The sequence below is a fragment of the Nomascus leucogenys genome, chromosome 13 (genome assembly GCF_006542625.1).
Source record: "Nomascus leucogenys isolate Asia chromosome 13, Asia_NLE_v1, whole genome shotgun sequence".
Taxonomy (NCBI): domain Eukaryota; kingdom Metazoa; phylum Chordata; class Mammalia; order Primates; family Hylobatidae; genus Nomascus; species Nomascus leucogenys.
The window spans coordinates 92,923,555-92,936,216 of NC_044393.1; the positions used below are offsets into that span (position 1 = coordinate 92,923,555).

At 40.2% G+C, this 12,662-nt stretch overlaps 1 protein-coding gene across 2 annotated transcripts; it reads left to right on the forward strand.

Moving 5' to 3' along the window:
• The first annotated feature begins 406 nt into the window (after positions 1-406).
• Positions 407-6,713, forward strand: LOC100606242 (olfactory receptor 2A1/2A42-like). Of its 2 annotated transcripts, none has more exons than XM_030825690.1 (5): positions 407-995; positions 1,156-1,379; positions 2,191-2,453; positions 4,714-4,911; positions 5,586-6,713. In XM_030825690.1, exon 5 carries the CDS (start codon positions 5,593-5,595, stop codon positions 6,523-6,525), a length of 933 nt encoding a protein of 310 aa, XP_030681550.1. In that variant the 5' UTR covers positions 407-995; positions 1,156-1,379; positions 2,191-2,453; positions 4,714-4,911; positions 5,586-5,592; the 3' UTR covers positions 6,526-6,713. The 2 variants fall into 2 exon arrangements, with proteins under 2 accessions (XP_030681550.1, XP_012367547.1); XM_012512093.2 differs by adding an exon at positions 3,620-3,673 and having other exon boundaries at positions 2,191-2,283; positions 4,714-6,713.
• Positions 6,714-12,662: the final 5,949 nt, after the last annotated feature.

The window sequence follows — 12,662 nt, forward strand, 5'->3', positions numbered from 1 at the left end:
CTGCCCGGCCTATTTTATACTTTTTATACTTTTTATATAGTATAAAAATACTTTTAAAACTATATTTTTTATTTATAAAAAGTATACCATAATATAATTTTTATACTATATAACATATTATATTTTTATAAATATTGTTTCCATTTGCTACTAACTTTTTCTTTTGTATGTCAGTTTCCTGATTTCTACATTTTCTGCAGGTCACCTGGAACATCAAAAGACAAAGAAAAGCTGTAATATTGATGGGTGGCCTACTGTGCAACAAGATTTTCATATAGTGTTTTTGGTGTCCTTATATGGATGTTTCCTCTCGCGGTGGATGTGTAGAGTCAGAGCACAGATGGGCATACTCTCAAACCTTAATAACTGTGCCAGATTGCCCTCTGAGTTTATTCTAAACCTTAGCAAGTCAGAAATCACACTGTATGGAACTAACTTCTTTCTAAATTGCATGATTGATTGATAGGAGATTTCCAAATAACATTTTGACTGCCTTACATCCAGTAAAAGAACTCAGCAAAATACAAATAAATATGATAATATCTTAGACAGCAAATCTTCTCATCCCACAAGAGGCAGGAAACTGCTAGAGGAAGCTACCTTGGAGAGGATTCTTTCCTCCCTTCCCAAGAGGAGCTGAACTCAAAATCTCTCCATTTCACAATAGACATTAGAGAACATTTCCAACAGTGGATTTGCACTGGTGTTTTGTGCCCTAGAAAAACGTTCCCTTCTGGTAGGTTCTAATAAGCCCCACTGGGACACTTTGCACTCCCTTGTCTGCTCCCTGCCTCTCTAACCTTAGAGGGTCACTTGGAATCAACTAATATTTCAGGTCCTTTCTTCCCATTTCTGCTGCCACACAAGGAACCCAGATTATATCAGGGAGAGGCTGAGCTCCAGAGGTTCACACCAGGAGCTTATTCATTGTCACATTGTTCCTGCTTCCTGACAGGTTCACTTGAACCGTCTGGAGATGGGGGAACAAGGACAATGTGGGTATACATGAAATTCAAATCATGCCAAGTATTCCGGGATGGTAATGGTTGTCTCAGAGGTGTGCTCTGTGGCTGTCTGTGTTTCTTAATTGTGCATCCTGCTGGAGTTGAGAACAGAAATAGAAAAAGACAATTGTTTTATCTCTCCTTCCCTGAGGAGGTGGGCATGTAGGAAGTTTCATGGCCCAGGCCCTCCTGAGAGCCCTGAACTGCCAACCAGACTGAGCCCATCAGAGAATAACACCTCCTTTTCTGAGGATTCTGATACATTTTCAGTCAAAAACAGAAGCAAAGATTCTGCAGCTCCCACAGAAACTCCCAGAAACCATGCGGTGCTTCACCCTTCTGAGATCCTTGAGTCCAAATGTGGGAGCTAACCAGGTTGCCTTTCTTTACTTACCATGAATTCCTCCTAGACTTGTGGTACCACCCAGGCTTTGGTTAACTCTCACTCTGTTACTAACACTTTTTATTAAGTATTGGGAAGGGAAGTAAATTATTTATTTTACAGCTAAACATATATGCTCATCATTCATATTATATATCAATGGTTCCAGGGGAAAAATAGATGCACATTTGATGTGCAAATTATGTAAAAGTGTTTAGGACTTGGCTATATATGTTTCCTTGGTGGAGAAATATCTATGTGACAGAGATTTCTTTGGGAAATATGACACTCACAAGAGAAGTCAGAAATTTCTGTTTTATAGATTTGATAAAATGTACGAAATAATTTTCCCAGCCAAAGGAAAGTATAGCACAGTATATTATGGAGAGATGTTACATCTCAGGAAAATTAATACATGTCAGCTGTTTAATAAATTATGCATTTAATTATTGTCAGTACAGTCACAATACATGCTAATCTATAAGAATATATTTATTGCAATAGAATATAAACCCAAATGGATGCTAAATCTATGTCTTATCTTTCATTAAGCATGGCACTAAAGAGGGCATAAGGCACCTGGAATGTACTAAATAAACATGTATAAATATTAGATTTTCCATAGACTAGAGGATAAGTTTTTGTGGTGCACACGGAAAGAGTACAGAAAAAGAACTGAGGTGGTAGGTGGTGGTGTAACAAAGTAGGAAAACGAAGTAATAATTAATAATACTTTAAATTTTCTTTTTATAGGATTTTTGTTTAATGTGTACCTTTTTATTTATTTCTGCTTTTCCTTCTGAGGCACATCTTCACAATGAAATCTTCACAAGCCCAGAACCATCAACTTGCTATACTGTGTTCCTCCAGTGCCCAGTTCACAGGAAGCACTCAAGAGTAGGATCAGTTGTCATCAACCTTTAGCAGATTATTGAATAGACAGTAGTTACATGAAACTGACACTCAGTTCTTCATGGTCCAAGATAGTTCTTTTACCCAGAAAACTTACTTACATTATCAACTCTGACTCCATAAGACAACTTTGCAAAGCCTTGGCTCATAACTATGTAAGCAATAAGATAAATTAGTTTTCATTTCTCACTTGTTAATGACAAGCAAACAGCCCTGCAGCTCAGCTGAGCTACAGATTAACTGTAGGTAATCACTTTAGCGATTCTGCTTTACCCATGCCCAAGATTTTAGAAAAGAACCTGACAGATCATTAAATTTTGAGATTTGCTTTTTAAAATGCAGGTTCCATAAAGTTATGCTGTTTTGCTTATATATACAGAAACAAATGCCTTCTTAGATATTTACTTTAAAATTCTAGTTTCCTTACCATGTATTAACCAGATAATCTCTCATTTTTTAAATTCGGAAATTGTACATATATAAATTAATGTACATCTCTATGCCTGAAAGCTACATTTGAAATTAGAATGTGTGTCAAGGCAGAGCAAAATCACCTAGTCCACTCCCTCCAACCCCCTAGAAATTTACTCCGTTTGGTTTCCTCTTGATTGTCTTTAATTAACATTATGTCACATAGGTATCAAATAAAATAAGAAAAAAATAGAAGTGATTCAAAATTCAAGTGTTTAAACACTTTATGAATCCTCTCGTTCTTGACACATTTTTAAAATTTCATTTTAATTCAGATCATTAGGGATGAAATTCTTCTGAATTGTAGCATTTTATTTCCTTTGGGAGGAAGGGGCGGAACTTGGCATAATTATACTAGACTATACTATAAAAGAAACCAGATCTAATATAAGGACATCAATACTTAGTTATTAATTCATTTGCTTATATTTAGTTATGTCATTTGACAAATGTGTATTAATATACACAGTTAAAGAGATATAAAAATGTGGCTGGGCGCAGTGGCTCACGCCTGTAATCCCAGCACTTTGGGAGGCCGAGGCGGGAGGATCACCTGAGGTCAGGAGTTCGAGACCAGCCTGATTAACACAGAGAAACCCTGTCTCTACTAAAAATACAAAATTAGCCGGGCATGGTGGCACATGCCTGTAATCCCAGCTACTTGGGAGGCGGAGGTAGGAGAATCGCTTGAACCCAGAAGGCAGAGGTTGCGGTGAGCCGAGATCGCGCCATTGCACTCCAGCCTGGGCAACAAGAGTGAAACTCCGTCTCAAAAAAAAAAAAAAAAAAAATATATATATATATATATATATATGTATAAATGAACATGCCCCCTCCACTTCTTTAAAAGAAATCAAGACTGAATCAAACAGGACTACTTCTGAAAGAAAACTCAGACTATGAAGTACCTTATTTTCCTTCTTTTACACCTGTCTTTCAGTTGGCTTCAAAAAATCATGGTTTTTACTGTGTTTCTTTTTTCCTTTATGTCTTCCTTTTGAGGGAGATGAAAAATTGACAAAGGAAATTATTATTTTATAAGTGGGTGGGTTTGAATACATCTTTCACAGTCAAATATTTTTCTATGCCTTATGAGTTTAAAAAATAAATTTAGGAAGTTTAATAAACACAGAAATGTTTTATTTTATGTTATTTTATGAGACGAGGGCTTGCTATGTTATCCAGGCTGTCCTGGAACTCCTGGGCTCAAGCTATCCTCCTGCTTTCAGCCTCCCAAGTAGCTGGAACTACAGGTGCATATGACAGCACCTACTGAGAAATTTTTACTATCAACCTAAAATTTAATAAGTCCTGGTCACAAGTGAGGAATTTTTAATCTATTATTTAGATTATTTTTGTGTCAAGATAACTTGATCACCTATCAATAATGCTTATAAGAAAATAGATATCTCATCTGTTGCTGTTAGAAAGGAATCTGTCTCTTCCCCCAGTTCTTGCTTCCATGAGGTTTCCTTGCCCCAGAGTCTGGTCCTCACATTTTAGATCCAGCTTTGGGAATTTTGTTCAGGAACTGCATCATACGACCCAAAAGCAAAAGAGGAAAATGCATAAGCCAGGATACCTAAATCTTCCTTTATTTAAACTTCAAAATGTGACTGCAAAAGGAGTCAAGAACTTTACTACTAAACACATTTCTTCTTTGTAGAAATAACTGCTCAAGAAGATAAATTATTACCTAACAGTTGATTGATGAATATTAAATCAGAGCAAGAGGGGCTAATTAGAGATTTTACTAGCTAGGGCTATTTACCCAAACCATCTATCCAGATTGTAGACATAGAATCACCAGGTGACTAGGATCCTGGTGCAGCTGGTTCCCCTTTTTCCTTACCCTGAATGTCATTAAGGATGCATTGCCAAATACTGCCCCTCTGGCCTGATAACTACACTCCGTATTGCTCACCCGCCTTCTTTTTCCTACAGTCTTTCTCCAGACAGGCACTCCATACAACTCACTACACTTGAGCTCACTGAATTAATCACATTCTTCTGCTCTGCCTCCCAGAGATTTCATCAAAGCACCGGCATTGGCCTTCTGAAGGCTTCTCAAACTCTGCACTCACATGTTTCCTGAAAGTGTCGTGTTTCTCACCTTTAGATTGTTCTTCTCGTCAGTTACATGTGGGCTTCACAAATTTATTTCTCAGAATACAAGTCTGTCTCTTATATCCTCGGGAAACACTCCTTAATATCCCAATTCGTATTGACAATAATTAAACTAAGGACCGGCCAAAAACAGTGCCTTTCCTCACTTTAATCTCAGTAAAGTAGATAAGCCTCAAGTTATTTTGTTCTTGCAATGGCACTGACAAATGTTTGCACCAAAAACCATGTTGAAGTTCATTAAGGAAACTGTGATCCAGATCCAAGGTCAAAAAGACAAGTTCATCAATTCAGCACACCACCAACTCACAGGCTAAGCATCTTACTGCTAATTCATCGATGCTGCGATTTGTCAAGTGCCAAACTGAATTATTGATTTGTCAATAATTTCTTTCTGTTGTTTACTTATATAGTATATTGCAATTCTTGTTGCTGAAGTCAGCTACACTTTTTCTATTTGAAAAATAATTTCTTGCGTTTGGGATTTCAGGTATAGTGATTGTTACAAAATAAGAAGGACTTGAATTAACAGCAAGTTTTCAAGTAAAACTTTACTTATGTATAACTGAATGAGTTCTTAAAGACATTTACTAACAATTTTCCACAAACTAAAAAATTACAAACAATAAATAAAACAGACTTAAAAAAAGTGTGTCACATAGCTGCTTGGTTTTTTTTTTTTTTTTTTTTAGTAGTGAAATGGGGGAAAATCAGACGATGGTCACAGAGTTCCTCCTACTGGGATTTCTCCTGGGCCCAAGGATTCAGATGCTCCTCTTTGGGCTCTTCTCCCTGTTCTACGCCTTCACCCTCCTGGGGAATGGGACCATCCTGGGGCTTATCTCACTGGACTCCAGACTCCACACCCCCATGTACTTCTTGCTCTCACACCTGGCCGTCGTTGACATCGCCTACCCCTGCAACACGGTGCCCCAGATGCTGGTGAACCTCCTGCATCCAGCCAAGCCCATCTCCTTTGCTGGCTGCATGACACAGACCTTTCTCTTTTTGAGTTTTGCACATACCGAATGCCTCCTGTTGGTGCTGATGTCCTACGATCGGTACGTGGCTATCTGCCACCCTCTCCAATATTCTGTCATCGTGACCTGGAGAGTCTGCATCACCCTGGCCATCACTTCCTGGACGTGTGGCTCCCTCCTGGCTCTGGTCCATGTGAGCCTCATCCTAAGACTGCCCTTTTGTGGGCCTCATGAAATCAACCACTTCTTCTGTGAAATCCTGTCTGTCCTCAGGCTGGCCTGTGCAGATACCTGGCTCAACCAGGTGGTCATCTTTGCAGCCTGCGTGTTCATCCTGGTGGGACCACTCTGCCTGGTGCTGGTCTCCTACTCACACATCCTGGCAGCCATCCTGAGGATCCAGTCTGGGGAGGGCCGCAGAAAGGCCTTCTCCACCTGCTCCTCCCACCTCTGCGTGGTGGGACTCTTCTTTGGCAGTGCTATCGTCATGTACATGGCCCCCAAGTCCCGCCATCCTGAGGAGCAGCAGAAAGTCCTTTTTCTATTTTACAGTTTTTTCAACCTGATGCTGAACCCCCTGATTTACAGCCTGAGGAACATAGAGGTCAAGGGTGCCCTGAGGAGAGCACTGTGCAAGGAAAGTCATTCCTAACTGGTGTGATATTTGAACTGCCAGCCTCAGTTGTCACCTCGACTCTTGATGCCCAATTATTGCCTCAATCCAGAAAAGTTTATTATTTTCTCTTTATCTGTGCTTTACTGACAGAAGGGCAAGCCTTCTCTCCTTTTTTGCAGATAAAATTTTAAATGTGTTGCATTCATTGGGTTTCTATGAGATTTTTTTTTTTTTTTTGAGATGGAGTCTCGTTCTGTCGCCTAGGCTGGAGTGCAGTGGCGCGACCTCGGCTCACTGCAAGCTCCACCTCCCGGGTTCACGCCATTCTCCTGCCTCAGCCTTCCGAGTAGCTGGGACTACAGGCGCCTGCCACCGCGCCCGGCTAATGTTTTTGTATTTTTAGTAGAGACGGGGTTTCACCATGTTAGCCAGGATGGTCTCGATCTGACCTCGTGATCCTCCCGTCTTGGCCTCCCAAAGCGCTGGGATTACAGGCGTGAGCCACCGCGCCTGGCCGTTTTTTTTAATTATTATTATACTTTAAGTTTTAGGGTACATGTGCACAATGTGCAGGTTTGTTACATATGTATCCATGTGCCATGTTGGTGTGCTGCACCCATTAACTCGTCATTTAGCATTAGGTATATCTCCTAATGCTGTCCCTCCCCCCTCCCCGCACCCCACAACAGTCCCCAGAGTGTGATGTTCCCCTTCCTGTGTCCATGTGTTCTCGTTGTTCAATTCCCACCTATGAGTGAGAACATGCGGTGTTTGGTTTTTTGTCCTTGTGATAGTTTACTGAGAATGATGATTTCCAGTTTCATCCATGTCCCTACAAAGGACATGAACTCATCATTTTTTATGGCTGCATAGTATTCCATGGTATATATGTGCCACATTTTCTCAATTTAGTCTATCATTGTTGGACATTTGGGTTGGTTCCAAGTCTTTGCTATTGTGAATAGTGCCGCAATAAACATACGTGTGCATGTGTCTTTATGGCAGTATGATTTATAGTCCTTTCGGTATATACCCAGTAATGGGATGGCTGGGTCAAATGGTATTTCTAGTTCTAGATCCCTGAGGAATTGCTACACTGGTTTCCACAATGGTTGAACTAGTTTACAGTCCCACCAACAGTGTAAAAGTGTTCCTATTTTTCCACATCCTCTCCAGCACCTGTTGTTTCCTGACTTTTTAATGATCGCCATTCTAACTGGTGTGAGATGGTATCTCATTGTGGTTTTGATTTGCATTTCTCTGATGGCCAGTGATGATGAGCATTTTTTCATGTGTTTTTTGGCTGCACAAATGTCTTCTTTTGAGAAGTGTCTGTTCATGTCCTTTGCCCACTTCTTGATGGGGTTGTTTGTTTTTTTCTTGTAAATTTGTTTGAGTTCATTGTAGATTCTGGATATTAGCCCTTTATCAGATGAGTAGGTTGTGAAAATTTTCTCCCATTTTGTAGGTTGCCTGTTCACTCTGATGGTAGTTTCTTTTGCTGTGCAGAAGCTCTTTAGTTTAGTTAGATCCCATTTGGCAATTTTGGCTTTTGTTGCCGTTGCTTTTGTGTTTTAGACATGAAGTCCTTGCCCATGCCTATGTCCTGAATGGCAATGCCTAGGTTTTCTTCTGGGGTTTTTATGGTTTTAGCTCTAACATGTAAGTCTTTAATCCATCTTGAATTAATTTTTGTATAAGGTGTAAGGAAGGGATCCAGTTTCAGCTTTCTACATATGGCTAGCCAGTTTTCCCAGCACCATTTATTAAATAGGGAATCCTTTCCCCATTGCTTGTTTTTGTCAGGTTTGTCAAAGATCAGATAGTTGTAGACATGCGACGTTATTTCTGAGGGCTCTGTTCTAGTCCATTGATCTATATCTCTGTATTGGTACCAGTACCATGCTGTTTTGGTTACTGTAGCCTTGTAGTATAGTTTGAAGACAGGTAGCGTGATGCCTCCAGCTTTGTTCTTTTGGCTTAGGACTGATTTGGCGATGCGGGCTCTTCTTTGGTTCCATATGAACTTTAAAGTAGTTTTTTCCAATTCTGTGAAGAAAGTCATTGGTAGCTTGATGGGGATGGCGTTGAATCTATAAATTACCTTGGGCAGTATGGCCATTTTCACGACATTGATTCTTCCAACCCATGAGCATGGAATGTTCTTCCATTTGTTTGTATCCTCTTTTATTTCATTGAGTAGTGGTTTGTAGTTCTCCTTGAAGAGGTCCTTCACGTCCCTTGTAAGTTGGATTTCTAGGTGTTTTATTCTCTTTGAAGCAATTATGAATGGGTGTTCACTCATGATTTGACTCTCTGTTTGTCTGTTATATGTGTATAAGAATGCTTGTGATTTTTGTACATTGATTTTGTATCCTGAGACTTGGCTGAAGTTGCTTATCAGCTTAAGGAGATTTTGGGCTGAGACAATGGGGTTTTCCTGATATACAATCATGTCATCTGCAAACAGGGACAATCTGACTTCCTCTTTTCCTAATTGAATACCCTTTATTTCCTTCTCCTGCCTGATTGCCCTGGCCAGAACTTCCAACACTATGTCGAATAGGAGTGTTGAGAGAGGGCATCCCTGTCTTGTGCCAGTTTTCAAAGGGAATGCTTCCAGTTTTTGCCCATTCAGTATGATATTGGCTGTGGGTTTGTCATAGATAGCTCTTACTATTTTGAGATACGTCCCATCAATACCTAATTTATTGAGAGTTTTTAGCATGAAGGGTTGTTGAATTTTGTCAAAGGCCTTTTCTGCATCTATTGAGATAATCGTGTGGTTTTTGTCTTTGGTTCTGTTTATATGCTGGATTTCATTTATTGATTTGCGTATGTTGAACCAGCCTTGCATCCCAAGGATGAAGCCCACTTGAACATGGTGGATAAGCTTTTGGATGTGCTGCTGGATTCGGTTTGCCAGTATTTTATTGAGGATTTTTGCATCAATGTTCATCAAGGATATTGGTCTAAAATACTCTTTTTTGGTTGTGTCTCTGCCAGGCTTTGGTATCAGGATGATGCTGGCCACATAAAATGTGTTAGGGAGGATTCCCTCTTTTTCTATTCATTGGAATAGTTTCAGAAGGAATGGTACCAGTTCCTCCTTCTACCTCTGGTAGAATTTGGCTATGAATCCATCTGGCACTGGACTCTTTTTGGTTGGTAAGCTATTGATTATTGCCACAATTTCAGAGCCTGTTATTGGTCTATTCAGAGATTCAACTTCTTCCTGGTTTAGTCTTGGGAGGGTGTATGTGTTGAGGAATTTATCCATTTCTTCTAGATTTTCTAGTTTATTTGCGTAGAGGTGTTTGTAGTATTCTCTGATGGTAGTTTGTATTTCTGTGGGATCAGTGGTCATATCCCCTTTATCATTTTTTATTGTGTCTATTTGATTCTTCCCTCTTTTCTTCTTTATTAGTCTTGCTAGCAATCTATCAATTTTGTTGATCTTTTCAAAAAACCAGCTCCTGGATCCATTAATTTTTGAAGGGTTTTTTGCATCTCTATTTCCTTCAGTTCTGCTCTGCTTTTAGTTATTTCTTGCCTTCTGCTAGCTTTTGAATGTGTTTGCTCTTGCTTTTCTAGTTCTTTTAATTGTGATGTTAGGGTGTCAATTTTGGATCTTTCCTGCTTTCTCTTGTGGGCATTTAGTGCTATAAATTTCCCTCTACACACTGCTTTGAATGTGTCCCAGAGATTCTGGTATGTTGTGTCTGTGTTCTCATTGGTTTCAAAGAACATCTTTATTTCTGCCTCCATTTTGTTATGTACCCAGTAGTCACTCAGGAGCAGGTTGTTCAGTTTCCATGTAGTTGAGAGGTTTTGAGTGACTTTCTTAATCCTGAGTTCTAGTTTGATTGCACTGTGGTCTGAGAGACAGTTTGTTATAATTTCTGTTCTTTTACATTTGCTGAGGAGAGCTTTACTTCCAACTATGTGGTCAATTTTGGAATAGGTGTGGTGTGGTGCTGAAAAAAATGTATATTCTGTTGGTTTGGGGTGGAGAGTTCTGTAGATGTCTATTAGGTCTGCTTGGTGCAGAGCTGAGTTCAATTCCTGGATATCCTTGTTAACTTTCTGTCTTGTTGATCTGTCTAATGTTAACAGTGGGGTGTTAAAATCTCCCATTATTATTGTGTGGGAGTCTAAGTCTCTTTGTAGGTCACTCAGGACTTGCTTTATGAATCTGGGTGCTCCTGTATTGGGTGCATATATATTTAGGATAGTTAGCTCTTCTTGGTGAATTGATCCCTTTACCATTATGTAATGGCCTTCTTTGTCTCTTTTGATCTTTGTTGGTTTAAAGTCTATTTTATCAGAGACTAGGATTGCAACCCTTGCCTTTTTTTGTTTTCCATTTGCTTGGTAGATCTTCTTCCATCCCTTTATTTTGAGTCTATGTGTGTCTCTGCACGTGAGATGGGTTTCCTGAATACAGCACACTGATGGGTCTTGACTCTTTATCCAATTTGCCAGTCTGTGTCTTTTAATTGGAGCATTTAGTCCATTTACATTTAAAGTTCATATTGTTATGTGTGAATCTGATCCTGTCATTATGATGTTAGCTGATTATTTTGCTCGTTAGTTGATGCAGTTTCTTCCTAGCCTCGATGGTCTTTACAATTTGGCATGTTTTCGCAGTGGCTGGTACCAGTTGTTCCTTTCCATGTTTAGTGCTTCCTTCAGGAGCTCTTTTGGTACCAATTGTTCCTTTCCATGTTTAGTGCTTCCTTCAGGAGCTCTTTTAGGGCAGGCCTGGTGGTGACAAAATCTCTCAGCATTTGCTTGTCTGTAAAGTATTTTATTTCTCCTTCACTTAGAAGCTTAGTTTGGCTGGACATGAAATTCTGGGTTGAAAATTCTTTTCTTTAAGAATGTTCAATATTGGCCCCCACTCTCTGCTGGCTTGTAGAGTTTCTGCCGAGAGATCCGCTGTTAGTCTGATGGGCTTCCCTTTGTGGGTAATGCGACCTTTCTCTCTGGCTCCTCTTAACATTTTTTCCTTCATTTCAACTTTGGTGAATCTGACAATTATGTGTCTTGGAGTTGCTCTTCTTGAGGAGTATCTTTGTGGCGTTCTCTGTATTTCCTGAATCTGAATGTTGGCCTGCCTTGCTAGATTGGGGAAGTTCTCCTGGATAATATCCTGCAGAGTGTTTTCCAACTTGGTTCCATTCTCCCCGTCACTTTCAGGTACACCAATCAGACGTAGATTTGGTCTTTTCACATAGTCCCATATTTCTTGGAGGCTTTGTTCATTTCTTTTTATTCTTTTTTCTCTAAACTTCCATTCTCACTTCATTTCATTCATTTCATCTTCCATCACTGATACCCTTTCTTCCAGTTGATCGCATCGGCTCCTGAGACTTCTGTATTCTTCACGTAGTTCTTGAGCCTTGGCTTTCAGCTCCATCAGCTCCCTTAAGCACTTCTCTGTACTGGTTATTCTAGTTATACATTTGTCTAATTTTTTTACAAAGTTTTTAACTTCTTTGCCATTGGTTTGAATTTCCTACTGTAGCTCGGAGTACTTTGATCGTCTGAAGCCGTCTTCTCTCAACTCGTCAAAGTCATTCTCCATCTAGCTTTCTTCTGTTGCTGGTGAGGAACTGCGTTCCTTTGGAGGTGGAGAGGCACTCTGCTTTTTAGAGTTTCCAGTTTTTCTGCTCTGTTTTTTCCCCATCTTTGTGGTTTTATCTACTTTTGGTCTTTGATGATGGTGATGTACAGATGGGTTTTTGGTGTGGATGTCCCTTCTGTTTGTTAGTTTTCCTTCTAACAGACAGCTGCAGGTCTGTTGGAGGTTGCTAGAGGTCCACTCCAGACCCTGTTTTCCTGGGTCTCAGCAGCAGTGGCTGCAGAACAGTGGATTTTCATGAACCGCGAATGCTGCTGCCTGATGGTTCCTCTGGAAGCTTTGTCTCAGAGGAGTACCCGGCCATGTGAGGTGTCAGTCTGCCCCTACTGGGGGGTGCCTCCCAGTTAGGCTGCTCGGGGGTCAGGGACCCACTTTAGGAGGCAGTCTGTCCGTTCTCAGATCTCCAGCTGTGTGCTGGGAGAACCACTACTCTCTTCAAAGCTGTCAGACAGGGACATTTAAGTCTGCAGAGGTTACTGCTGTCTTTTTGTTTGTCTGTGTCCTGCCCCCAGACGTGGAGCCTACA